Source organism: Dendrobates tinctorius, unplaced genomic scaffold (assembly GCF_039654945.1).
Source record: "Dendrobates tinctorius isolate UK_male_01 unplaced genomic scaffold, ASM3965494v1 ptg000103l, whole genome shotgun sequence".
Lineage (NCBI taxonomy): Eukaryota > Metazoa > Chordata > Amphibia > Anura > Dendrobatidae > Dendrobates > Dendrobates tinctorius.
The window spans coordinates 15552303-15579826 of record NW_027361771.1 but is presented as its reverse complement, the minus strand read 5'-3'; the positions used below and the strand labels follow the sequence as shown (position 1 = coordinate 15579826).

Below are 27524 nucleotides of genomic sequence, written 5' to 3'. Positions count from 1 at the left end.
AGTCAGTCCGACTGCTGTCTATATAGTATGAACAAATGCATGTCCACGAGCAAATAATTTTTTTGTAAGTTCCTTCTTCCAAATATGGTGTAGGCATATAGAAGGCTTCCAGCTACCCTTAAGGTGTGCTGTGCTGGTAATTCAATTAGATGCAATATATTCCATAAGGAAATGAGGAGAGGTTCCCGCTGGATTGCTGAAGCAATTTGCCTGTGGAAGATGTCTGTACTGAGACCTATGTGAAAATATACCTGTAGACAATGTCTGTACTGAGACCGGCGGTGGAAGCCAAATGGCGGTGGATACCGCGTTCAGCCCTGCACACCTGCAACCTACTTCTATAAGCCCCATATTAGCCTTAGGCTGCCGGTCTCACCTGCACACCTGCAAGCTACTATTATATGCCCCATACAGGCCTTTTGCTATTTGGAAGCAGGAACTTACAAAAAAATTATTTTGCTCGTGGACATAAATTTGTTCATACTATATAGACAGCAGTCGGACTGACGAAGGCCAAGTGTAGGCCGAAATGTCTTTTTGTAAAGACTGCACATAAATAAAAACTTCACTTAAAAAGGTCAATTCAGTTGAGTGCCAAGTTACTTTATTATTATTTACTTGGGTCTGGGTAACCTACTTGTGCACCTTGTGGTAGTGCCACGCTATACTTGACACAGTTCTTCAGGGGCTGTCACGGCAGCAGTGACCTAGTCCGGAGCCCTGGGTGTGCAATAAAATGATAAAAGGGGAAGTTTATAGGGGAATAATTCATGACGCCACCCGTGGTGTTCGGCAATGATAATATGGCCGACAGTGTAGTTCAAATCCACTGGGGTAGTTGGTGACGCAGCAGAGTTGGTACAGCTTGGCCCCAGGGCAGTTATGGTGTAAAATGTGATGGTGATAGTTGTAGTGCAAGGCAGGTGATGCTGTAAGGACACCATGGAGTGCAGTCTTCACACTTTTACTCATAGTTCTTCTAGTTACAATCTCCAGCCGGGGTGCTGTGTCCTCCGGGTCAGTGGTCCAACCAGCTCTCTGGTAATTTGGGATGCACTGTACCAGAACCCCCTTCTGATATTCCTTCCCTGGCCATCTCTCTGGCCACACAGTGTCCCAAGTCAGCAGTCTCGGATCCTGTCTGGCGACGTTCTCCTGGTCCACCTGATCCTATCCGGCTGCCTTTTCAGCGAATGTCTGCGAATTTGGCTGTCACACATACAGATACTGCAGCCTTTGGTTTGCTAACTGAGTCCTCAGTTTCTCCACTAGTCTGGGGCCAGTCTCCTACTGCAACCTGATCCCTCCACCCGACTACAGTCGGCGTGGATTCGGGCGCCACAGGTGGATTCTTCACTTCCCGTGTCCCTAGGACCCGTACTTTCTCTTCTCACTCTTCTCTAGTCTTGGGATGAGCTCCTCACTCTTCCAGTCCTCTTCACCAACTGAACACTCGGCTCTCACTGTCACTCCCTTAAACTCCTCCCCTTATCCACTTTCCCCACCCACACCTTCTACCTAGTCCCTCCCTGGCCTGGAGAGGTCTAGTGTTGGGTGCTAGTGTGTGGGTACTGGGTAGTGTAAGGAGAGCAGAGTACTACACCGCTGGCTGAGGTGCAGTACCTCTGTGGCAACAGGACCCTTGGGGCACCACATTCATCTCACCCACACTGATGTAAAATGCTGACAATCCCTTTTTTAAGGGAACTTATCAGCAGGATTATGCTGAGTAACCCACAGACAGTGTCAGGTCAGCTCAATTAAGCTGATTACATTGATGCCTTAGTTGATGAAGTCCATCTTGCGGTTGTTGTTTAATCTTTATTTTCAGTTTTCAGTTAATGATATGCTTGTGCTTCGAGCAGCCTGTGGGGGGGTCTTCATGTGGTGATCTGCTTACAGATTTTTCTGTATGGCTTATGACAGGTCGCCGATTCCTCAGTTACCAGCCCCCTATTTTACATACTAAATATAATATGTATTGAAAAAAAATCACATTCAACAGGCAGGCGCCTGTGCTTCAGCATGCTCACATCTATAATATGCATTTATTCTGGAAAAAAAACAATTCTATCTCAAAATGGCACAAGTCGCGCCTGCACTGTAGCAGCTATCAGATCGCCGATAGATGCTACTGCACAAGTTCGGCAGGCACCATTTTGAGACAGAATTTTTTTTCAGAGTAAATGTATATCACTAAATTCAATAATTTAATGTCACTGAGGAATCGGTGACCTGTCATAATACATCAGTATGAATAGCTAAGCAGAGCCCCACATGAAGCCCCCACAGGACGCCCACAGCCCCGCCTCGAAGCATGGGAATCTCATTAACTAAAAACTACAAATAATGATTAAACAACAACTATAAGACAGATTTCATCAACCAAGGAATCATTTTAATCAGTATAATGGTGCTAACCTGACAGTGTCTGTAGGTTACTGTGCACAATCCTGATGACAGGTTCACTTTTAATGCCCAATTCCTCTGAGTAAAATAAAAATAAAAAAAAAAAATCTTCCAGTGCTGGGTCTCGGGCACTTGTGTGCCATTGTGTAACAAGACAATCATTGGCGTTGACTGGCTGCAGTCTTTAATATTTAATTGATTGCAGCCGATCGCATGGCACAACATTGTCACACTACTTGCTGGAAACAGCAGAGCGAACCTCGTTGGAATGACACCACTGCAGGAGGTAAGTATATATTGTCTTTAGTTTGTGTGGGGCATTTAATTGATAAAGCAGTTGTAGAGAAGTGGACAGCCCTTTTAAAAAATACTTTTTTTGAAGTAACAACCCCATTTCTAGCAATAGACTCTATCTGGTTTTGCTGCTCAGCCCCAGGAATATGATGTAGAAGGAACAGACAAAGTCCAGTTACAGGAACGGCTTTATTTCTGGGAAAAAAAAAGCAGAATTTTTTTTCTCTTATATAACCCATTTTACTTTTTAAAGGGAACCTGTCAAAGGTCTAATATCTGTTGTAATTTAATTTTCATGGGTTAGGAAATAAAGCTTTGATGCTCCATGTAAATTTTTCTGGAACTGCATTAGGGCAGTGACTCTGCAATACATGCAGCCACACGCTACGCTCCTGAGTGCCGGTTGTAGTGCCAGGTATTAATATGCGAGACTCGTCCGAGTTTCTCATATGTGTGATCCTGGCCTTAGGTGTCATCTCAGATGCATTTTTAGGAATTGCGAGCATCAGAATAAAATGTCATTTCAAGAGTCATATTGTGACAAAATCAATACACGTAGGAATGTTTTGGTAGTTTCTCAGGTCTTCAATCTATCCCTGTCAGAGTTCTTGGACTGTTACAAATGTTGTCCGGTTCCCCTTAAGGTGTGACCCTCTAGTTACTAGGCAATCTGTACTTTTAAGCTCCTGGAATGTGCTGAAAGTTTCTGATTTCTGTTTTTTTACCACTGTTTAAGCTCAACATGGAAAATTAATGTTGGAAGACTTAGTGATTAGTTGTAGCCTAAATTAAGATATTGTTGAACATTACAAATATTATTAATGTACAATTGAAATATGTTTATTTTATTCCAATATCATTGAAAGATTGATAACATTTACTCTCTACTTTTTCTAGATTCTCAGACATGTTCTGATGAAGAAGGATGCTCTGAGGTGTTCCTCCCTACAGACAGTGATTATGATTCCAGTGATGCACTAAGTCCTCGCGAACTAGACTTGGTATACTCATCTTCGCATGACATTTCTCAGCAAGCTGTGTCTGGCCTCAGTGGAAGTGCACCTGATGTTCTCCAAGTTCATGATATGAAACCTTGTCTGACTGTGAAAGAAGAATGCAGCGCTTTAGATCCCAACACCGAGTTCTGTACCAAGTATATGGAAAACCTCTCAGTAGTGGGTTTCCCATCAAAAACCACAGAGAAAACATCCAACTCAAAACAGCACTTAAGCCTTTTAGGGAAAAAGAGGTCTGGGAAACATCAGCATTGCAACTATTTCAGTCGTCATCACCGCTGGCTTCGAGTGCATAGTGAATCTCAGTCATTGTCGCTCTCTGAAGGCATTTACACACAGCACAGGTCGAGAGCTGTAGATTTCAATGAAGATCCTACTACTGGCCAAAATATCTCAATACCGGTGGATAGCCCTAGAAGCACTTTTTTACCTCATACTGAAAGCTTGCCAGAAGATGACAAATCTAAGTACGGTGAAGCAAAAACAAATGTACGCAGAATTTATGTTGAGCCTTATAAACAGAGCTTATCTGAGGATGAGAGTAAGACATGGACCTTGAATTTAGAAGGATCTTGTCCTCCTGCTATGGAACCCACCTTGCAGGTTATTGCTGCTCCAGATTTGGACTCTGATGAGAAGAACAACTTGCAGATATCAGAAGTGTTTAGCAGCACATTATAATGTCAAAGAGACAAATTGTAGCAACCCATAGGACATTTATTCAATTTTTCAGAATCTTTCTACATTTTACAAGACCATTTCATTTTGCTGCTCTTCAACTGCACCTTCATAACTTGATATCCTTTTGTTTTGTGTTCGTATCTTTATAGAAATTTCCTTCTAAACGTTTGATGCACAGGAAGACATGTATATGTGTGATATGATACACTAGGTAAATTATAAAATGTTACTTAATATGGTTAAATGACTTAAAATAAGACATTTTCAGTGACTTTTTCTATTATGGTATATAGTTCATCAAAAACAACCATCATCCAGCTTAAAAAAAAATTGGTCATGCAGTCTGCGCTTTTGTAGGTTGAAGATATTTGCAACCTTACTGGAGATAGAACAGATTTTGTGGATAGAAGCCATGTTACTCCAACAGATTGGATGGATCTTCAGGTTTCTTTCTTTAAGCTACAATTTTTAAAGTGACCAGGCAAACAGACATTTTTCCTTCTCATCAGGCCTGTCTTATATCACTTCTCTGTCTCTGCTCCAGTAGGGAGAACATGCCACTTAGCTTTCAGTGAATATGTTTTATTAATTGGTCAGCATATAACATTCAAGGTACTCCAGATATCAAGATGGTGGCAAATGTTTTGCTCCAGTGATGTGGGCCTTCATTCTGCACTCTAATCCAAATCGCGCAAGGCTGTGACTGAAGGCCCAGATTGACTGAGATGTTTTTATTGGCCACCTTCTTGATATGTAGAATGACTTGGAATGCTGATTTATCAATAAAACTATCATCTTCACTGCAAACTATCCAATCTTTCTTTGTATTCTTTAATTGAGCTTTACATCCCATTTGAACCATCAAACTTCAAAAATACCACAAACATCTTCTTATTTCCCTTTCTGAGCAGAAATGCACTAAAGAAGCCAAACTAGTCAAGATCTGCTTCTACGAAACCTATCTGGCTTTAATATGTTCAAAATGGCAGACTACCCCCACAGTTACAGCTAATAGCTGAAGGACCGGTGTAGTTAATTATCCTGTGATCAGTTTATCTTTAAGGGGTAATATATGTAATAAAAAAATATCTTTGTAAGGAAGACACACCGTTAAATGTTCAAAATTAATCTTAAGCTACCATGCAAATTGATTAAAACGTGTAGAGTGTAGCAGACTGTTTATAAGGACTATATGAAGGAGAAGAAAAAAGCACTGTTGCTGTGTTTGCTTTTCGTTGCATACCAACTTACTTTAAAGAGTATTTAATCAAAAACACAAGTGATTGAAAATAGAAATGTGGTTTAAGTAGAGTTAATACCATTAATACTTTCAGGTTGTTATTTCTTCTTTACATAAGATCTGAGCTGTAAAATAACCTGAGATAAACTATGAAACCTCCTTCCACTGCAATCTTTGTATAAACTACTTCAAACCACTAATTAGAGAACAAGACAAGTCATTTATTACTGGTATGTTTTGGCTCATGTGTACAGGCTGTATTTAGACATAAGCATATATAAGCAAAGTTTATGGGCTATAGACATCTAAATTTAGGCACTTTGGACATATTTATTTGAATTACGGTAATAATTAAACATTTCTATAGTGCCGACTGGTCAGACTCTTTTAGAAAGCTATTTTTCGACACAAGGATGTTTCTCATCTTTGTTTGGCTTCTCGGTACTTCTAGGATAAACTAAGCATGCGTAGATGTAGAAAAAGTCGAAAACATCATGCTTACAGCTAGTAGAGCTATTTTTAGGGCCAATTAAGAGGACTCTATCATTAAACGTTTTCAAAATTAGAAATACACAGTCTGAAATGTAATCTTTAATTAACTCCTCGAATGTAATCTCAAATGTGATCAGATCTTCATCTAGGTGATAAACAACGAAGAACCCGATCAATTAGATCAAATCCAAAAGCGTATATTTCATCAGTTATTTTTTTTTGATCAAACAATCCATTGTCCATGTTCTCAAAATTAGGTAAACTTAGCTTTTTAGTAGCCAATGTGTCCTTCTTTAGAGGTAAAGACTTGAAGTATATAATAACTATTGATCACTCAAAATTTAATTTAGATACCTGATCCATTTCTTTTTATAGTCAACTAGCTGAAGAGCCCGGCGCTGCCCGGGCATAGTAACTAACTGTGGTTAGTTATAGCAAATTATAATTATCCTCCATCCCATAGTCCCGTGCCCATATACCCATCATACATATCCACAATCCCATAGGCCCGTGCCCATATACCAATCATACATACCTCCATCCCATAGTTGAGTGCCCATATACCCATCACACATCCTCCATCCCATGCCCATATACCCATCATACGCGTACATATCCTCCATCCCAAAGTCCCGTGCCCATATACCCATCATACATATCCTCCATCCCATAGTCGAGTGCCCATATACCCATCATACATATTCTCCATCCCATAGTCCCATGCCCATATACCCATCATACATATTTGCCATCCCATAGTCCCGTGCCCATATACCCATCATACATATTCGCCATCCCCATAGTCGAGTGCCCATATACCCATCACACATCCTTCATCTCATAGTCCCATGCCCATATACCCATCATACATAACCTCCATCCCATAGTCCCGTGCCCATATACCCATCATACATATCCGCCATCCCATAGTCCCATGCCCATATACCCGTCATACATATCCTCCATCCCATAGTCCAGTGCCCATATACCCATCACACATTCTCCATCCCATAGTCAACCATTTTGACATCATAATGAGTGGCGGGGCTTGCAACCTATGATGACATCAGCGTCGCCATGGCAACCATTATGACATCATAATGAGGGGCGGGGCTTGATACACACACACTCTTTTTCCCCATTATGTAGATAGGGGCAAAATTGTTTGGTGAATTGGAACGCACGGGGTTAAAATTTCACCTCACAACATAGCTTAGGACACTCTCGGGGTCCAGACGTGTGACTGTGCCAAATTTTGTGGCTGTAGCTTCGAGGGTGCAGATGCCATTCCCGGACATATACACACACACACACTTGAACTTTATATATCAGATTAATTGTTAAATATTGTCAAAATTGAAAACTAGACACAGGTCTATTAACTGCAAATTATAATCTTACTGTCTTGATCCAGAGCAAGGAAAATATCTCTATGTGGTAAATGATTCATTCCTTACTCCATTTATTTGAATATATCCCTAAATTAATGTACTATTCTAGAAATCTAGGAAATTTAATCCATACATTTTTTAAGAAGGGATTTCAAGCCGTTCATTGAAGCATCAGCCCTCCTTTGTAATAGCCATATGTGCCATAAATGGTGCCTGGATTCAGCTGGTGACCCCTGGACAGCAGCCAAAGAAAAGTTACAGAATGTAGTGGTATGGCTGTAGACAAGGGTGGTCATACCATTGTTGCAACCTGTGCGGCTGCACAGGAGCTTAAGGGATAGGTGAAATTGTGAAATAGGTGAAATTTCACCTCCAAATGTGAAATTGTGCATTATGATGAGCTATTGGACTGGAAAGGACCCTTATACCATACTAGCTCAGGGACCCTCCTCTGTCTCTGTGTGTACACCCACTATGATGTCCAAATGAAACACTACTTTAGGTCAAAATCATACAGCCTTCAGGCATTATGATGAGCCATCATGTAGCCAGATGCTGCGTGTACTCTCATTGCTAGTGTTGATAGTTATGCCTTGATTAATACTTCTGATTTCAATTCTTTCTTGAAATGTTATGATGAATGCTATTGGTTCACATACTTTTCCCAGCGAATCCTATTATATTATTCAATCAACAAACAATGAAGCACTTTGCTTTATTTAAATATCTTAGCATTGTTTGATAGACGTCTGGAATTTACTGTCTACTAAATTTAGCTTCATTCCCCTGATATTGTAAATTTTACTTTTATTGCTGCAGTGCTTGCAAGCGCTTTCCAATAGATCTTGTAAGCAATGAAAGGAAGCTGGCCTGGGTAACTGGAGCAAACTGCTTGCTCCCAATTTTGGTCAGCTACAGTGGAACTGCGGTTCCAATGTTGTCGCACAACAATACCACGAGCCTATTCTGTCAAGCAATCAATTTAGTTGGCTGAGGAACAGTGTGCTCATGATCTGAGTATTTGGGAATAGGAATAACGAGTCTGTTACCAGGGTTTCAGACCCCAAACTATTTATATTTACGCGTACATTTTCCAGAGATAAATCCAGCAATACATTTACATGACCAAGTCCGTTCCTCCATTATTGAGGAATCAGTGTTTGAATGGACATGCAAATCAAGCTGAAGAGCTGTTGCAGATCTGAAGACTCTGTCACTCCAGCTCTATTACCTGCCCAGTGCCGCCTCCTCCTGTTTGACTAATAGCGTCTATGCTATGAGACTTTAGTCAAAGGAGTCATCAGTCAAGGAGGAAGAGGTGGCGCTGGGGAGGAATAGAGCTGAAGTGACAGAGGCTTCAGTACTACCATAACTCTTTAGCCTCATTTGCATATCAATTTAAATGTTAATTTCTCAGTAATGGAGGAACCGACTGTCCATGTAAAGATAAAGCTGGACTTGTTTTTGAAAGCACTACATGCACATATAAATAGTTTGGGGTGTGAAACCCTGCTGACAGATTGTCTTTAAGATTTAATGCATATAGTAGTTTCATATACTTAGAACTATTGTACTTACAGTAAGCAGTTTATACCAATGTGATGCATTCTTTATATACACAATATATTCATATATAATGGTATAATAAGTTTGTACACAAATAAATGAACTCTACCTATGGAAGCAATGGAGGTCCTTCCTACACAGGGTTTTCAGGGACTTCCTCTATACTTAGCTGAAATTAACAAATCTAATGTAAGCACCGAATTATAGGGAGTATCCAAGAAAAAAAACATTAGTGACCTATCCAATTTACTGGGCCAGCACTGATCTGCAATTTTAAAACCAATACCTGTTGGACCAGTGGGATTTTAATGAAGTGGCAGTGAACATGCTCAACAACAGCTTCATTGAAAATAGGAACAAGGGAATTTTATTCTTGTGATCAGTAGAGAACCCATTGGTTTGACCCCCGGCATTCCACCATTTATCACCAATTCTTTAGAAAAGTTATCGGTGTTAATTTAAAAAACTCTTCTAATATTTGTTTGAGTACTCTAGGTTGTCCCAATTGAGCTCCAGTATCTACATCTGTGTAGTCAGACCCAGCAGCTTATCTGTATAAAATGCTGTACCTTCATAATGAAGTTACAATTTTAAGTGGGTTGTTGAAGGATTACAATATCGATGACCTATGCTAAAACAGTTTTCTGATGTTAGCATTCATGAGTGCACTTCTCCCCTAGGTCCGAACTTCCTGCTTGTAGGGGACTGATTGATTGACAGTTCAGACTAGCTGCATCATTGCGACACTGGCACAAACTGTCTATTGTCCAATACTGCAAGTAGAGGCAATTTTACCTTTGCAGCATCAGAGAAGCACATTGGCAGCAAAGCTGGCTGGATAGCGTGACCAGCCAGCTTCAGAGCAGCACTTACAAACTCTAGAGAAAATTATTTGTAATTATAGACACTTCGTTACTTGCCAAGAATACCGGCAATCACTGATCGGCTATGCAGTTCTCCTTTTCGCAAGCACTTTGCAATTAAGGACCACTTTTGTTAGAGTTGTGAGCATCTGACTTTGGTTAGCCTCACCTATCTCCTGATTGATGGAGCTGTGACAATCATGTTGCTGCAGCCACTTCATGTTTAAATTGCTCCATCTACTTCCACGTTATCTACTAAGGAGTAGGGTTAGTCCATGTCACCTTAAAGAAAACAGACAAATCTAAATTTATAATATTAGAATTTTAAAACTGTATAAAAAGTATGTTACACACTGTTAGCTCTGCTATCATCTCACCATCCTAAATCACCCTAAAATGCCTGCTGCATTCCCTACTTCTTCTTTTATACAGGCTATGATAACCTTTCCAAATTGGCTGCGCTGTACCATGTAATGTGACAGCGGCAAGGCATTATGGGGATCTCCTTCCTGATGCCATATGAGCCTTCTCTTGTTGATTAAATCTTCTGCAATGTGTAAAATGTCCAAGGCCAAATTTTTGACAATTCGTGAAAATCAAATTGCAATTTGTTTGAATTTGCCAGGACCTGTGAATTTCGTTCAATTCAACATTAATTTAATTTGTATTGAATTGACTCACTCATATCTACTTAGAGTCTCTAATGAATTTGGAATATGGGGATTGGCTAATGCTTGGCGCTAAGAAAACAGTTAAAGACATTCAATATGTAGCCTTTTATGCAGTAATCCATCAATAATATCTTGTAGTTGTTTTTGCATTATATGGTAAAGTTCTAAAACTCAGCATATGTTTCCAATGTTTCATTAAAGACTAACTAAACTTTTGCAAATAATTTTATATTTGTTACGATGGGTATCCTGGTCCAGCTAACTGCTTATGAGACCACTGAGAAGCATGGAGCTCACTAGGCAGAAGAACACAGCTCCTAGCTAAGTGCAAAAAGCAGAGTACGGATTCTTCCTTGTGCCAAAAGTGCACATAATGAGCCAAGTACGGATTCAATGTAACGTCTATGCACTTCTGCTTACTGAGCAGTGCACTTCTCAGTGGACTTTTGAGAAATCAGTGGGGTCTTAAGACAAGGATTCCCACCAATCTGTAATGAATTAAAGAGACTAAAATTATATGTATATATATTTTTTTTCATTTTGTTACACTTTAATCATTTGGAATTTTATTTTTCCCGGAAGAATTTGAGTCCTATACATTTGATAATAGTAATATTATGTCGGGATCATTGGTTGTCTGCTCAGCTTTACCAGTTTTCTTCTGGGCCTAAGTGCTATGCTATTCTAGGAAAACATGCTTAACCTCACTAAAATTCTTTCACCTTTAAGCTTATGGAGAACATTCCCATCAATGACAGCTCCATTTCCACAGAGCAGGCAGGGAGCGCTGTCATTTGCAATCTCTTGACAGGGTTTTATTTATTCAATCTACTCATCATTGTGATTCCTTTTGAAGTGTCTCACTCCAGCCATGGTGGAGTCAGGATCTGTTTGTTTTCTTAACCCTGGAAGCAAATCTTAATGTCTCTTATCCTCGGTAAGACACTGAGACACACGAGCATGACTCCATCTCGGTATCACATGTACCACCATTGTAAAGACAATATTTACAAACCCCAACACTTCTTCTCCTTCTTAGTATATATAAGCACACAGCAGTAATCTGACAGGATCCTTCAAGACGTGCTATTTACACTTTAACCTTTGCTATTTGCCTTCTAAAAATAGTCGATATCATGTTAGTACAAATGGTGTATCCACATTTCCCTGTGCATACATGGGCACAAGTATACAGCTCTGTTTCGTAACTCGGAGTGCTTACAAATGTGCAACGGGGCCACACAGGAAAGACTGAAAAATGGCCCCCTTCTGGTGCTCACACCACCCTTACAGAAGGACTTTGTGCTATTTTTGCCAGATCCAATCAATGAACATTGGATTAATTCCCGATACCCATGTTTACATGGAGAGGGAACCTCTGCAAAGGTTCTTGACGGTCATTAAAATAAAGGTCCTTAATCTGGTCTGCCCCATTTTTTATATTTTAGTTAAAATACCTATAAATAGAGGTATATGTTAATTAATATTTTGAATAAAATATTAAAGCATTAGCTGTTTTGGGCTACATTTCATTAATCCTTAGCAACAGTAAAAGAAAAAAGAGAATATGTGGCCTTCTATTGCCTACCTCAGTGTCTCAAGCAAAGTGTACTTTTAGGAAGATTCAGGATCCTATTCATCCAAGCTACTGGTGTAAAAAGTTTTGAAAAGTTGCATATTTTTGGCATAACGCAAGGCTGTGCTAAAATGTCGTGACTGTTGACATTCTCACTCCATTTTCGGCCAGCTCCAACAAAGTGGGTGGAGCTGAGGTAGGACAGGGGTTCTGCAACAAATTTTACTCCAATAGGGACTGGAGTAGAATTTGTGGCAAGGCGTACACAGAGGGGTACGCCACTCGTGCGATGCTTCGGATATATGAAGAGGAGCAAGCTTTTTAATTTACCAGGAGAATTTGACTCTAGCACATCTTCTCATCAAGACCGGAGTGAACAAATCCGGTCTTGATGGATCGGGCCCTATTTATTTAGTAGAGATCTATATCTAGATGCAACAGTAAAGGAGTGTGATTGCTAAGCTGGAGTCACACATAGCGACTCACCAGCGATCCCGACAACGATATCAACACGTCAGGATCACTGGTGAGTCGCTATGTGATCGCTGGTGAGCTGTCACACAGACAGCTTCACCAGCGATCAGCACAGCGACGCCGAGTGTCGCTGTATTCGCTAGTTACCAGCGTGCTGATGCAGGGAGCTGGTAACTGATGTACACAGCGACACTCGGCGTCGCTGTGCTGATCGCTGGTGAAGCTGTCCCTTGGATACCCGATGTGTACGTTAGTTACCAGCAGATCGCTGGTCTCCCGCCTGTCACACGCAGCGATGCGTTCTGGCCAGCGGGAGACCAGCGACAAAAGAAATGTCCAGCGGTTTCCTACAGCGATCAGCGATACCGGCAGGGGGGCCGGTCACTGATCGCTGTCACACACAGCGATCTCGCTGGTGAGATCGCTGTTGTGTCACAAAACTTGTGACTCAGCAGCGATCTCGCTATGTGTGACGGGGCCCTAAGGCTGCATTCACATCAGGGTTTGTTTCCTTTTTTAACAAATCTATTTACATGTGTGCTAATGACTGATCAATTTTGGCAGAGAAAGAAACAGATTTTCCTGATAAGATATATTACAAAGTTGCTTATATTTATGAGTACTATTGATTTCTGAAATAAAAATCGACGGTTATTCTTCAACAGAGTGAATGAAAACCTTTTCTCTCTGCAATATAGCATGTGATGGAACATGACACAATTCATAAAAATAAGTCAGAAAAACCTATGAGTGTCTCAGTATAAGATTGCATGAGGCCAATTTAAATAGTTCATTATCTGTACCCTATGTGAACAGCTGGTGGAAACATTTTTTTTTCTATATTCCTATAACTATGCAGAATTTTGATGAGCTATATAAGCCCAGGCTTGAAAATAGCAGTTTAGAACAAAATAAGATATTACGGATAATATCTCAATATCTTGTATTACATTTACTTTTAGATAACTCCACCTAAACTGTTTCACAACAGCCTGTGCATCAAATCTATTTCTACTAAAAGAAGAATATGTTTTATGGAGATGTTTTGTGTACTTATGCATTTGCTTTATATCAATATATATAAGTATTTATTCTGTATTGACACTCTTGGAGGCCGTCTTTGTATACTTAGCATGTGTCTGCGCAAGTCTGAAGTGCGTGCAGTTGCAGGACAACTGCAAATGGGGCATTAATAAGTCTATGTATGAAAACGAAGAAACTAATAAGGCATTGGACTGTTATACTTGTCAATGCAACCTTGGGCTTCAGGTTAGCAGGCACCTTTTTTCCATGCAAAAACAACCATGTTACCTGTACAACGTTTAGAAAGATTGATATTGGATGATAAATTAGGAATATTACACATCTGTACATGTACGTATACCTCCATCATCAATGATATATGTACTTTTATAAAGTCAAAATATATTTAAAATAAGATGAACTAGTCAAAATAAAAAATATAGATATAGAGACAACAGAAAGAAAATCAATGAAATGTTTATGTAATGAAAATCTTAAATTAGTATTGGTAAGGTGAAACTGGTGATTTAATTTAGATTGCTATCATCCGAACCTGACAATTTTGGTGGAAATGGATAACCAGCTAATGTTAGATTTCAATATACTCAGCCCTCTGATCTCAGATGAGATTGGCAGGTCCTAGAGATTTCTACCAGTAGGTTACTCCCCTAGTGAGTCCAGCATGCATGCCCATGAGGATCATGAGAATAGCAGTTTAGCCCACAGGTATCTCAGGTGAGACTGGCAGGTCCTAGAGATTTCTACCAGTAGGTTACTCCCCTAGTGAGTCCAGCATGCATGCCCATGAGGATCATGAGAATAGCAGTTTAACCCACAGGTATCTCAGGTGAGATTGGAAGGTCCTAGAGATTTCTACCAGTAGGTTACTCCCCTACTGAGTCCAGCATGCATGCCCATGAGGATCATGAGAATAGCAGTTTAGCCCACAGGTATCTCAGGTGAGACTGGCAGGTCCTAGAGATTTCTGTCAGTGGGTTACTCCCCTAAAGAGTCCAGCAGACATGCCCACGAGGATCATGAGAATAACAGTTTAGTCCACAGGCATCTCAGGTGAGATTGGCAGGTCCTAGAGATTTCTGCCAGTGGGTTACTCCCCTAATGAGTCCAGCAAGCATGCCCATAAGGATCATAAGAATAGCAGTTTAACCCACAGGTATCTCAGGTGAGATTGGCAGGTCCTAGAGATTTCTGCCAGTGGGTTGCTCCCCTAGTGAGTCCAGCATGCATGCCCATGAGGATCATGAGAATAGCAGTTTAGTCCACAGGTATCTCAGGTGAGATTGGCAGGTCCTAGAGATTTCTGCCAGTGGATTACTCCCCTAATGAGTCCAGCACGCATGTCCATGAGGATCATGAGAATAGCAATTTAGTCCAAAGGTATCTTAAGTGTGTGGCTAGACTTACTGCATACTATATAGAAGATGCACTTTGTAACTTGTACAGATGGAACAGATACATTTAGATAAAAAACATGATTGTTTTGGATGAGGCTATCACCCCTTATATGCATTTTAGATATGACTTTATTGAAGAAAATAAGAGATGTGTTACCAACTTACGGTACTTTCCCAACCAAAAAGTTAACTTAATTGGGATTCCATATGACAGATATTTTAAGGGTTCTTCCTGCCCAATTTCTTCAGTTTATGTCTCAGTGGAGAAGTCTCATGATGCTCCACAGAAGACAAGGGATTCCATACAAACATAAAAATGGGTTCCCCTTTATGGTGGTGTGCTTTGTCGCCCTTTTATATATTTTTTTATCTCCACCTTCATTACCCTTCCTCTGACTCTAGGGACAACTCTTCAGCCCTTACATGGTAACAATGCAGCTTCTCTTGGTGAGGCTCAGATCCTAAAACCCCGGTATGGACTTAAAGGAGCTGAGTGCACCCTATACAAAGGCACCATAGGTGTTCACTGATCTCCCCTTGTATTATCAGCTTTTTATATGGTAAAATTATAAGCTAACAGGGTAATATTATTTTTGTAATGTGACCCCCTTTATTTATTTACTTGCTAAAAAGAGATTCTAAATAAAAATAGATTTCTAGTGTAAATTACAGTGAATATAAATTATATGGTCTAATTTATTTTTATTGTGACTAAATAGTGAAAAAGTATATAATGTTTGAAATTAAATATTATGATTGCTGATCAAATAGTATTTTTAAATCCATTAATTTATTATCGAGAAGGTCAAAACAATGAAATGTTAGGAAAACAGTACGCATCATTTGCATAGGAAAATAACAATTTCCTCAACCAAATCTAAAAGTCTAATTTTGCTATAAGCTGTAAATATTTTCAGGTTGAGTCAGCAAGTGCTGATTGTACTGTGAAAATCGTTCCTTACACACATTGTAGCATTGGAAGCAATATATAATAATGATATGATTCGGATTGCTCACATTTAGGCATGTTGCTGTGCTGCCAATGTTTGAGCTTCATGCTATAACTATTGTTAATGATTTCCATAATATATATTGATTTATCAGCACTGATTCTGTTGCCACAGCTCATATTTTCATGTTATTTCCTGGCAATAACATGTTGCGCTGTAGCACACACACACTACACTATATATATAATAAAACTGAAAGTTCCGTTTGTTTTACTATATGTCTACAGGATAGGTTCTACTAATGCCTCATCATTGGATATAACCTACCTTAACAATACTTTTACACATACATACTGTGTATCTTACCAATTTCTGTGCAATCAGGCCAGTGTCAGTCTAAATTGACATTTGTAAATGGTCAGTTGAAGGCTGATCTATTGTGCATAAAAATGTGCCTGCCAATTAAAATGATTGTATAATGTTATCAACTCTTTAGGATAGATCTATATAATAAAGCTGGCGGCATGAGAACAAAGAATCAGCATGTTAAAATACAAATGCCTAAGACTTCTCTCTCCAACACCTGTTTTAGAGGATGAATTGGGATGCCAGTACTAAACGGCCCCATACAATATGGAAAGATGATTGTTTAGGTGGCAGCCATCTCTCCCCACTCCTCCATGTGTTTTCTATGAAAGAGCTGCTGAGTGACTCCTCTGGTGGTGCCTTAGCTCGCCAAGAACATAAGGATCGGCAGTGTAAAATTGGTCATGCCAGATCTTTTATTAGATGTAGAAAAGGTGAAGGTGGCACTCTCTCACTTAACCTGGACCCTTTGAAGTGTTGGCAAGACGTGAAACTTCCGTCATCCGTGAGGATATCCGCTTCCTATGTTTTAACATGTTTTAATGTTGTTGAATACAAGAAGAATTTTATGTGAGAAAGAGTGCCACCTGCATCTTTTCTACATCTATTGGAAGAGATGCTTCTTTCTGGTAGAGCATCTCTCAACCATGATGTCGACAAGCCGCAAACAGTTCCATCTGACTTTCCAGAGGCTTGCTTAAATGGTGCCTTTCTTTTTTTCTTGCATATATATATGTATATATATATATATATATATATAACCTGCCAGATCTTATCTCCCCCAACATGATCTGTTGAAGGAATGATAGGAGGTCCTCATACACGTTAGACTATTGGTGAAGCCTGTTGATATCAGCATGTTCAACTTAGTTTAATATATATGGGGGCCTTAAGTCTTCTGCAGCTTTAGACTTAAAGGGCACACGGAGGAGTATATGTAACCAGATTTTTTACATAAAACATGCCGGCAAATGTAACAACCTCAAATGATAATTTTCTTAGAGATACATTAAAATCATGAAGCCGTAAATTCCAAGAGTTCTACTGGTGCAGAAACAAAATATATCTTATTCACTTTGGATGCCAACCTTCACAGCAAGGTAGGGACAATTCAGGGACATTTAGTAATACATTGCTGTGCAAATTAATTGGGGCAAAGCATTTTTTTAAAGTAAAATCGTAAGATGGGTAAACAGTCAGTGATTCAAACCAGTTTTAACTGTTTTAAACAGGTGTGAGTGCCTGTTCAAAGCCGTTAAAACTGGTTTGAATCACTGACTGGTAACCAACTTACGATTTTACTTAAAAAATACTTTGTCCCAATTAATTTGCACAGCACTGTATACAGTGGTCTTCTACCCTGTCCCATACAAATGGCCTTGATATAATATTCTCTTCAGTATATGTACCTCTCCGTCATATTTCATTTCTGTACCAGTAGAACTCTTGGAGTGTCCATTTTACTGGTTTATGGTTTTAATGTATTTGTAATAAAATTATCATTTTAGGGGGTTTCTTTTGCCAGTAGGCTTTTGTAATGTAGACATCATCCTTATATACATTTGGTTTGTCTCCAAATATTTTTAACCCATTTCCAGAGAAGATTTAGTATATACAATTTTTATCTTTACCAATACATATTGGCAATTTACATTTTAGTTATCTGTAATATGCCCAATATAATAAATTGTCCTAATATCAATTTCCTTTACATTTCCATTTTTAAAAGGATTAATCTTTTTATCTTTATTACAATAAATGTTTTGGACATGATCTGTGGCACATACTACTATATAAGTATTACAAGTTCTCCTGCTCCACTTATTAGTGAAGCCTTCCTCACAGACTGCACTGCTCTCCAGTCCATACAATGACTGCTGGTGGAGCACAAAATAATTTTTGGGGAATGAAACTACTCAGTGTCTTGGATTCTTGGAGCATGACTGCTGGTGGAGAAGCGTATGATCATAATTTTCCCATGTGAAGTGTGTTTTAATTGGAGGAGGCTGATGGACAGATCTGTTCTGATGTTCCTACAACAGCAGCCATATTGTGGACAGGACAGTTATTGAGTCTGTGAGGAAAGCTTCACTAATAAGTGTCGGAGAAGAACATGTAATCTATAATAATAAATGCGCTAAGCAGCTTCCGGGTTGTAACAACTTCCGCCGTCCAGTTGTAACTGGTGATGTCACCGCACACCTCTTGCCATGTTAACCCTCAATACACCACTCCTCCTCAACACACACTCCTCTCACCTTTCACCATCTCCACTCACGTCCCCCCCTCTTTCACTCCACATACAACCCTTTCTCTCACTCCGTCTCTCATACTCACGCCGTCATCGCACGAGATTTCGCCGACGCCATTTTGGATCCCGACATCGTCCACGCCGGCGACATGTTCTTGTGGTGACGCCATCTTGAGTATCGCAGGATTTCGCGATACTCAAGATGGCATCGCCGCAAGAACATGTCGCCAGTGTGGACAACGTCTGGATCCAGGATGGCGCCGGCGGAAGAAGATGTCGGGGATCGTGGAGCAGCGGCGATGACGGTGTGAGTATGAGAGACAGAGTGAGAGAAAGGGTCATATGTGGAGTGAAAGAGTGAGTGGACGTGAGTGGAGATGGTGAAAGGTGAGAGGAGTGTGTGTTGAGGAGGTGTGTGTGTTGAGGGTTAACATGGCAAGAGGTGTGTCACTATCCTCCTGATGCGATAGCATCGGGCCTTAATCTAGTATTTATATATTAGTTAGTGCCACAAAATCATGCCACCAAAAACATTTGTGAAAATTAAGTAAAAGGGGCAATCACTTTAAACTAATTGTGGTATTGTAATATCGGTGAGTGTATTGAGCTCCACCAATAAGATGCAAAAGGAAGTCATGCCCCAAGGTATTGGCAGAGAAGAAGTCATCCATCACCTTAAATCAAGTGAAGTCACTCAGTCCTATGAATGCTCTACTTTTTCGAAAAATGGAGCGGGACACCCATAGCGACTCTTACTGCCAGAGACATGATGATTGGGAAATGTCTCTCTATAGGTTGAGAAGGGCAAGGTGGGATTAATACTTCAGAAACGTTGTTGCTTACAATTAATTCCCTGTTATCCACAGACAACTGTTATAAGATGGACATACGGTTAGATCTTGGGATATGGGTTAATCTACAGTATCTAGTTTGTACAATTATATTGATTTACATGAAAGGCGTGTTAAAATTGGATCTGTTAAACCTGGTTGCAAATACTGTTCTACAAGAATGTTGTATTTTTGTCGCTTAAAATTCCTGCCTTTACTGTATATAGTAGATATTACTCGTTCTTGGTGAAGTTGGTCTATAAATATGCAATGGACTAAACGTTGAACTTGTATTATACCGTCTGCTTTTGCACAATGATGACAAGCAGTTTACGATGTCTTGATTGTCAATCAAAACAGGATTTGTATTTTTGAAACTTACTAGACTTTATAACTTGCAAGAAGTCTGTTTTTATCTAATGTTGTATTTTAATGTAGGTTGTAAAGAAATGGTTTTCTATATATATATTGGTTAGATATCTGGAAACAAAATGTAATATTATGCAAAATGAGTAAAACATATAAAAGACTAATTTATTAAAACTGTCTAAAAGAAAAAAAGCTCTTAGTCAGAGGTCAGCTTTTGATTTTTAAATGACTTTGATAAAATTAAGACAGCACTGTAATTGGACAGTTTTTTTTTATTTGCCCTAATGTTCAATTAATAACCATTTCATCTATGTGAAAAAAAGTAAATGCCTGTTTGATTTCTACATTTACTACATGTAAGTGATAGATAAATCAGATCAGCTGGACAAAGATTTGGGAAAAATTCATGCCTATTTAAATTTTCCAGGTTCAAATAATTTTTCCCAAAATTCAATTTGGAGCTAATTGATTCTCTGTGCATTGCAATACTGCAAATCCCCAAATTGCCCTGAAATGACATACAGCTCTGGCAAAAATTAAGAGACCACGTTCAGATGTTCAGTTTGTCTGACTTTTCTCTTTCTAGGTATACTTTTGTGTAAAATATAAATTGTTCTTTTAAAATATATAATATACCAACGGCGCTAGTGTGCAGGATTGATTCAGCAGCGAGTAAGAAACCCCCACACCACCAGGGGTGAAAATAAACAATTTAAACAAAATGATACTCGTGCTGTGAATCAAAGGAGAATAAAAATATATATATACATATGCAGTTGTGGCCAAAAGTATTGACACCCCTGCAATTCTGTCAGATAATACTCAGTTTCTTCCTGAAAATGATTGCAAACACAAATTCTTTGGTATTATTATCTTCATTTAATTTGTCTTAAATGAAAAAACACAAAAGAGAATGAAACAAAAAGCAAAACATTGATCATTTCACACAAAACTCCAAAAATGGGCCAGACAAAAGTATTGGTACCCTCAGCCTAATACTTGGTTGCACAACCTTTAGCCAAAATAACTGCGACCAACCGCTTCCGGTAACCATCAATGAGTTTCTTACAATGCTCTTGGAATTTTAGACCATTCTTCTTTGGCAAACTACTCCAGGTCCCTGATATTTGAAGGGTGCCTTCAAATAAACTGCCATTTTTAGATCTCTCCACAGGTGTTCTATGGGATTCAGGTCTGGACTCCTTGCTGGCCAGCTTAGAAGTCTCCAGTGGTTTCTCTCAAACCATTTTCTAGTGCTTTATGAAGTGTGTTTTGGGTCATTGTCCTGCTGGAAGACCCATGACATCTGAGGGAGACCCATCTTTCTCACACTGGGTCCTACATTATGCTGCAAAATTTGTTGGTAGTCTTCTGACTTCATAAAGCCATGCACACGGTCAAGCAGTCCAGTGCCAGAGGCAGCAAAGCAACCCCAAAACATCAGGGAACCTCCGCCATGTTTGACTGTAGGGACCGTTTTCTTTTCTTTGAATGCCTCATTTTTTCGCCTGTTAACTCTATGTTGATGCCTTTGCACAAAAAGCTCTACTTTTGTCTCATCTGACCAGAGAACATTCTTCCAAAACATTTTAGGCTTTTTCAGGTAAGTTTTGGCAAACTCCAGCCTGGCTTTTTTATGTCTCGAGGTAAGACGTGGGGTCTTCCTGGGTCTCCTACCATACAGTCCCTTTTCATTCAGACGCCGACGGATAGTACGGGTTGACACTGTTGTACCCTCGGACTGCAGGGCAGCTTGAACTTGTTTGGATGTTAGTTGAGGTTCTTTATCCAACATCAGCAAAATCTTGCATTGAAATCTCTTGTCAATTTTTCTTTTCCGTCCACATCTAGGGAGGTTAGCCACAGTGCCATGGGCTTTAAATTTCTTGATGACACTGCGCATGGTAGACACAGGAACATTCAGGTCTTTGGAGATGGACTTGTACCCTTGAGATTGCTCATGCTTCCTCACAAGTTGGTTTCCCAAGTCCTCAGACAGTTCTTTGGTCTTCTTTCTTTTCTCCATGCTCAATGTGGTACACACAAGGACACAGGACAGAGGTTGAGTCAACTTTAATCGATGTCAACTGGCTGCAAGTGTGATTTAGTTATTGCCAACACCTGTTAGGTGCCACAGGTAAGTTACAGGTGCTGTTAATTACACAAATTAGAGAAGCATCACATGATTTTTCGAACAGTGCCAATACTTTTGTCCACCCTCTTTTTCATGTTTGGTGTGGAATTATATCCAATTTGGCTTTAGGACAATTCTTTTTGTGTTTTTTCATTTAAGATAAATTAAAAGAAGATAATAATACCAAAGAACTGGTGTTTGCAATCATTTTCAGGAAGAAACTGAGTATTATCTGACAGAATTGCGGGGGTGTCAATACTTTTGGCCACAACTGTAGTTACCTGTAGGATCAAGACAATTAACTCATAAGCATTAAATGCTAGAAGACACTGAGTATTGATGGATCAAACTACAAAAAAGACAGAACAAAACATAGGTTTTTTTTTAAAAAAAAAAAGTGTCCGGGTTAGGCTCTAGTGACTAAGAACATGGTCGGTATTGCGTTCTAATAGTTAATTAAAAGCACCTACCATATAACTATGCAGACATAAATAAAAACAGAAACAAACACACTGGGGGAACCATAAAGTGCTATATATGTAACTTGCACATACCCCCACTGTGACTATTACCTCTGAATAGGGGTGCAGTGGAAAACGCCAGGCGGTTCACTAATGTGAACAGACTTTTAAGCAGTAGATTCACAGCTGTGAGGTGTCTACAATCTATAATGCGGCTGGTATGCTGACTGCCGTTGGATTGTGTCTACTTTGGTGAGCGATCATTTACGCTCTTTTCCCTGCTCTCACGCCATTTACGTGGGATCTATCACTATCAGAGGATTATCGGACGTTTGCCTGCACCTGGAGCCTGTTACCGGCCAGAGCTCGGTGATTTATTTGTTTTTTTATCTACTGATGGAGAGACTTCCTAAACAATTAGCAAGTATATGCCGTTGGCTTCTACCGCTTAAAAGTCTGCTCACAGAGGTGAATCTACTGCTTAAAAGTCTGTTCACATTTTTTAAAAAAAACCTATGTTTTGTTCTGTCTTTTTTGTAGTTTGATCCATCAACACCTAGTGTCTTCTAGCATTTAATACTTATGAGTTTATTGTCTTGATCCTACAGGTAACTATATATATATATATATATATATATATATATATATATTTTTTTTTTTTTTTGTTCTCCATTGATTCACAGTGCGAGTATCATTTTGTATACATTTTGTATAAATTGTTCTTTTAGTCTACAAACTTCTGACAACATGTCTCAAATTTTCAAGCAAATTTTTTTTTTCTGACAAAGAAAAATGGTCAAAATAAAAAAAACAACAGTGCTTTCAGACCTCAAATAATGCAAAGAAAGCAAGTTCATAATCATTTAGAAACAACAATACTAATGTTTTAACTCAGGAAGAGTTCAGAAATCAATATTTTGTGGAATAATCATGATTTTTAAAAACAGCTTTCATGCGTCTTGGCATGCTTTCCACCAGTCTTTCACACTGCTCATGGTGCAAAAATGTAAGCAGTTCTTCTTTTTTTGATGGCTTGTGACTATCCATCATCCTCTTGATTACATTCCAGAGGTTTTCAATGGGGTTCGGTTCTGGAGAATGGGCTGCCCATGACAGAGTTTGATATGGTGGTCTCTTAATTTTTGCAAGAGCTGTATGCAACGCTCTGAGGTATCCTAAGAATTTACCCAAATCCTTTCATTTTTTTATCACAAAAACAGCCTTTGTCAAATTTATCTTACCAGATAAATGGATGGTAACCTAAAAATAACAAACAGTCCATTTATTAACAAAGCTCACCAACAGACTTTTCATGAATTCTAAAATTTAGAAAAAAAATCATTCAAAATGATGCTTTTTAGTCATTTCAGGTCAAACTATTCTGTGTTAAACACTGTCTCAAACTGGAGGTAACCCATCCCGCTGTAATAGAGAAAAGTGATGAGCCATATGTAGCCATATTGCCTTGGCTTTTATACAGGTTATGACAGTCACTCCTGATTAGCTGTGATATGCTATGTGATGTGATAGCTGCAAGCAATTATGATTAAGCTCACATAGTCACATCTGGGGTCATTTGACTCTTCTGTGGTTGTCCTGTAAATTTTTAAAAAATTTGTCATATTCAATTTGGATCAAATTGATAACATTCATCTCTAGGAAAGACCAATAAAAATCCAGAAATGATAAGAAAAAAAGTTTTGGAAGGCAGGTACACCTATTTACCTGCATATCTTAGGATATCTTATAATGATTGATGCCTTTTAATATAATATAAGCAGGAGTTACATGGGTAATGTGGTTGTTGCTGTTTATTCTATTATGTTTACTAGTTATCCTTTGTCTATTACATATTGGTTACAAACATGTATTGTAATAATACTACTACTAATAATAATAATAATAATAATAATGGAATATGACATTTTCACCATGAATAAAAAGTAATTTATTATTTTTCTCTCATAGCCATTTCCAGATTTATCATTTCTTAGGGTCACAAAAGTTGAGGGGTTACTTCAAGTCTCTACTCCTGAATCATGTGTTTTCCATGTTGTGTTATGTTATAAAGAACCTTACGTACGTAGCTATAATGGGTCAATAAGTGCTTCTTCTAGAATATTCCTATTATCTAGTTAAATGGGTAGATCAAGATAAAGGTCCCCTAGGTAAATTAATATAAGTGAAGGTAGAAGAAGACAAAGTAATAGCCTTTCTGGAATTAAAGAGGATTTGTCTCAGATTTCATGATATAAACTGCATACATTAAATACTTTTTTTAAACCTGATGAGGCTGTTATATTTAAAAAAAAAAAAATCCATGTCTTGATGACTATATAATCCTGATATTAAAATAAGTATTTTATGTATCCAGCTAAAGAAAGAGAGAACTCATGAGTCCCAATGTATTCATTCTCTGCCCGCCAAGCTTGACTGTCAACTGCAGCTTGTACCGAGCAGTGAGACAGCTCAGCAGGAATGAGGGACACTGAGGAGCTCTAAATTACACTTGGAGAGTGTAGATCCAGTTCACAGAAAAAGGATTATATTGCCATACTGACATGGATTTCAAAAGTAAGTACAGAAACCTTTTCAGATTGAAGCTGTCTCTAATTATGTAGGTAGTTTGTATTGTGAGATTTGGTGACAAGCCACTTTGTGGAATGGTTTCTGCTTTAACATTTTAGTTTTCACTGCCACTATTAGCTTTGATTAATTAAGTGAACCTTATAGCATAGTGGAATGTAATAACAAATGAATAACAAATCAGACTTGAATCAAATGGCAAGTGAACCATTAAGCTTTTAATTACTGATGTATTTTTCCCTTGGCGGGGCATGACAAGTTATAGCATTTGCCAACCTTTTCACAGTGAAAGTTGTTTGATTTTATTTCTTAAACCTTAGAAACATAGCCTAATATCAAGTTTTCTGGCTAAAATCTTGAGATATAATGACATGTTTTTAAATGGCCATTTAACTGTGTGAACTAGAGACCACTGTGCACTTTATTAATGGAGCAATGCCCAAGTTAGACTTTGTTATAGAAATATTGTCTTTAAATTGCATAAATGACATAGCTTGCACTGTCAAAATTGATCTGGTCTTTTCATGGGAATCTGTCAGCAGGTTATAGCTATGTAATCTGAGTACAGCATGAGGTAGCAGCTGAGGCGCAGATTTCAGAGATGTGTCGCTTATTATAATGTGTGCTGTTGTTTTCCAAAAATGAATGTTTTATATCACCAGGAGATAATCACTGCCAGAATTGAGGCTCAAGGGAGACCTATTCCGACCAAGCTCCAAACACTGTGATAATCAGTCACCTGTCTATAGACAATGTACACAGAAAGCTGTGGTGTGGGAGGAGTTAGCTTTTCAGCTCTGCTACACGCTACATGTAAAAACTGATTGTGTCACAACTGCGGCACCCAGTAAACTAAGTGATACATCGTTGAAATCTGGGTCTCTTTTCCTACATTATGCTGCTGTCAGATGAGGTAGCAAAAACTTGACGAAAAACTCCCTTTAAGACAAAGACAACTTACATTTGAAAACAACAACATGATTCAGATTCAGGTGCACATTTTAATATTTGGAAACTGCATACCTAATATACTATTCCTAACAAAATCACTCCTGATACTAGATCCAGATTTATATTAGTGAAGGCAAAGTGTGATACTATTGTAAGTATGACATTGAATAGGAGCTGCTCTACAGCACACAGCAGCGCCTGCTACATATTGACTGGAGCTGCGCTTTGCAGCTCCATTCAAAGTGTTTACATCCAGTCGCCACCACTGGGGGTACCGGTTGTCAGGTCATCTGATATTGATGACCTATTCAATGGAGAGGTCAATATGTTATCACCGGACAACCCCTTTAAATTAAGTGACCCTCTTCTAAAGTAAGTAGGCTTTAATAGTTTAAAAATAACATGTATTTTATGCAAATAGATAAGAAATGACAAAGATGAATACACTACATTAAGATAAATATTTACCTTTCCTCCTGTTCGGCGCCAAACCTTTTAACAGTGCTGGATATGCAAGTTCCTTTTTTTTGTTATGTATGCAAACCCTTTTAAATCTAAATAAATCATATCTGATAGTTTGCTGAGATATATTTAGACTAGTGTCCAGGTGAGAACAGTATTTCAATGGAAGATTTATTTTCCAAAGGTAATGTCTTTCTAAAAGAACTTCAGAACACGGGAGCTTCTACTTGAATTATAGACTGTTTAACTGGAAGAACAATGCATCTCCTGAACAAATATTATACGTGCATGTCTACATGTATCTGGGTGCTGTTCTTGCATGTTTCATGCATTTTTTGCTGTGAGTTGTTTTAACCTGGCTGATACTTCAGTTGTTTATTCTCTTTTTTTGTGTTTGAAGGATTGTAGCGTAATTATTATTAAAATTCCAAGTGACTATATTGTGCTAATAAAGACCAACCTCACCTTTATCTTTCTTACACGTTCATTTCCTTGGGCGTTTTGAGCTAATTTCCGCCTATGTTGTGCACAGTTTCAATAAGACTTCTTCGCAATGCAAAGAACGTCAGTTATGTATTAGCATGTTTGTAATTTCTGTTTTTCTTTTAGGGTTTTTTTTTAATTTATTTTGACTCATGGATGTGTGCTTTTGTCTTTTTCAAATGTAATGTTTTTCCAATGCAAATTGTCAACTTTTATGCAGACTTGCCTCATTTTCTAAAGTCTATACTTAAATAAAAGGCTTTCCAATGCATATAGAGTGAGGAATTTATATTATTTACGGTATGTAGTCTCCTACATTTTTAATTATATTATGAACTAGCTGAAGAGCCCAGCGCTGCCCGGGCATAGTAAATAACTGTGGTTAGTTATAACAAATTATAATTATACTCCATCCCATAGTCCCGTGCCCATATAACCATCATACATATCCACCATCCCATAGTCCCATGCCCATATACCCATCATACATATTCTCCATCCCATAGTCCCATGCCCATATACCCATCATACATATCCTCCATCCTATAGGCCCGTGCCCATATACCCATC

At 38.7% G+C, this 27524-nt stretch overlaps 1 protein-coding gene across 1 annotated transcript in view; it reads left to right on the top strand.

Annotated features, from left to right (window-relative positions):
* Positions 1-4678, top strand: part of ANKFN1 (ankyrin repeat and fibronectin type III domain containing 1) — a 1014930-nt gene extending 1010252 nt beyond the window's left edge. The window contains exon 18 of the mRNA XM_073588104.1: positions 3601-4678. Coding sequence (XP_073444205.1) covers positions 3601-4400 — 800 coding nt within the window. The 3' untranslated portion in view covers positions 4401-4678. The remainder of the gene's footprint in view (positions 1-3600) is intronic.
* Positions 4679-27524: the final 22846 nt, after the last annotated feature.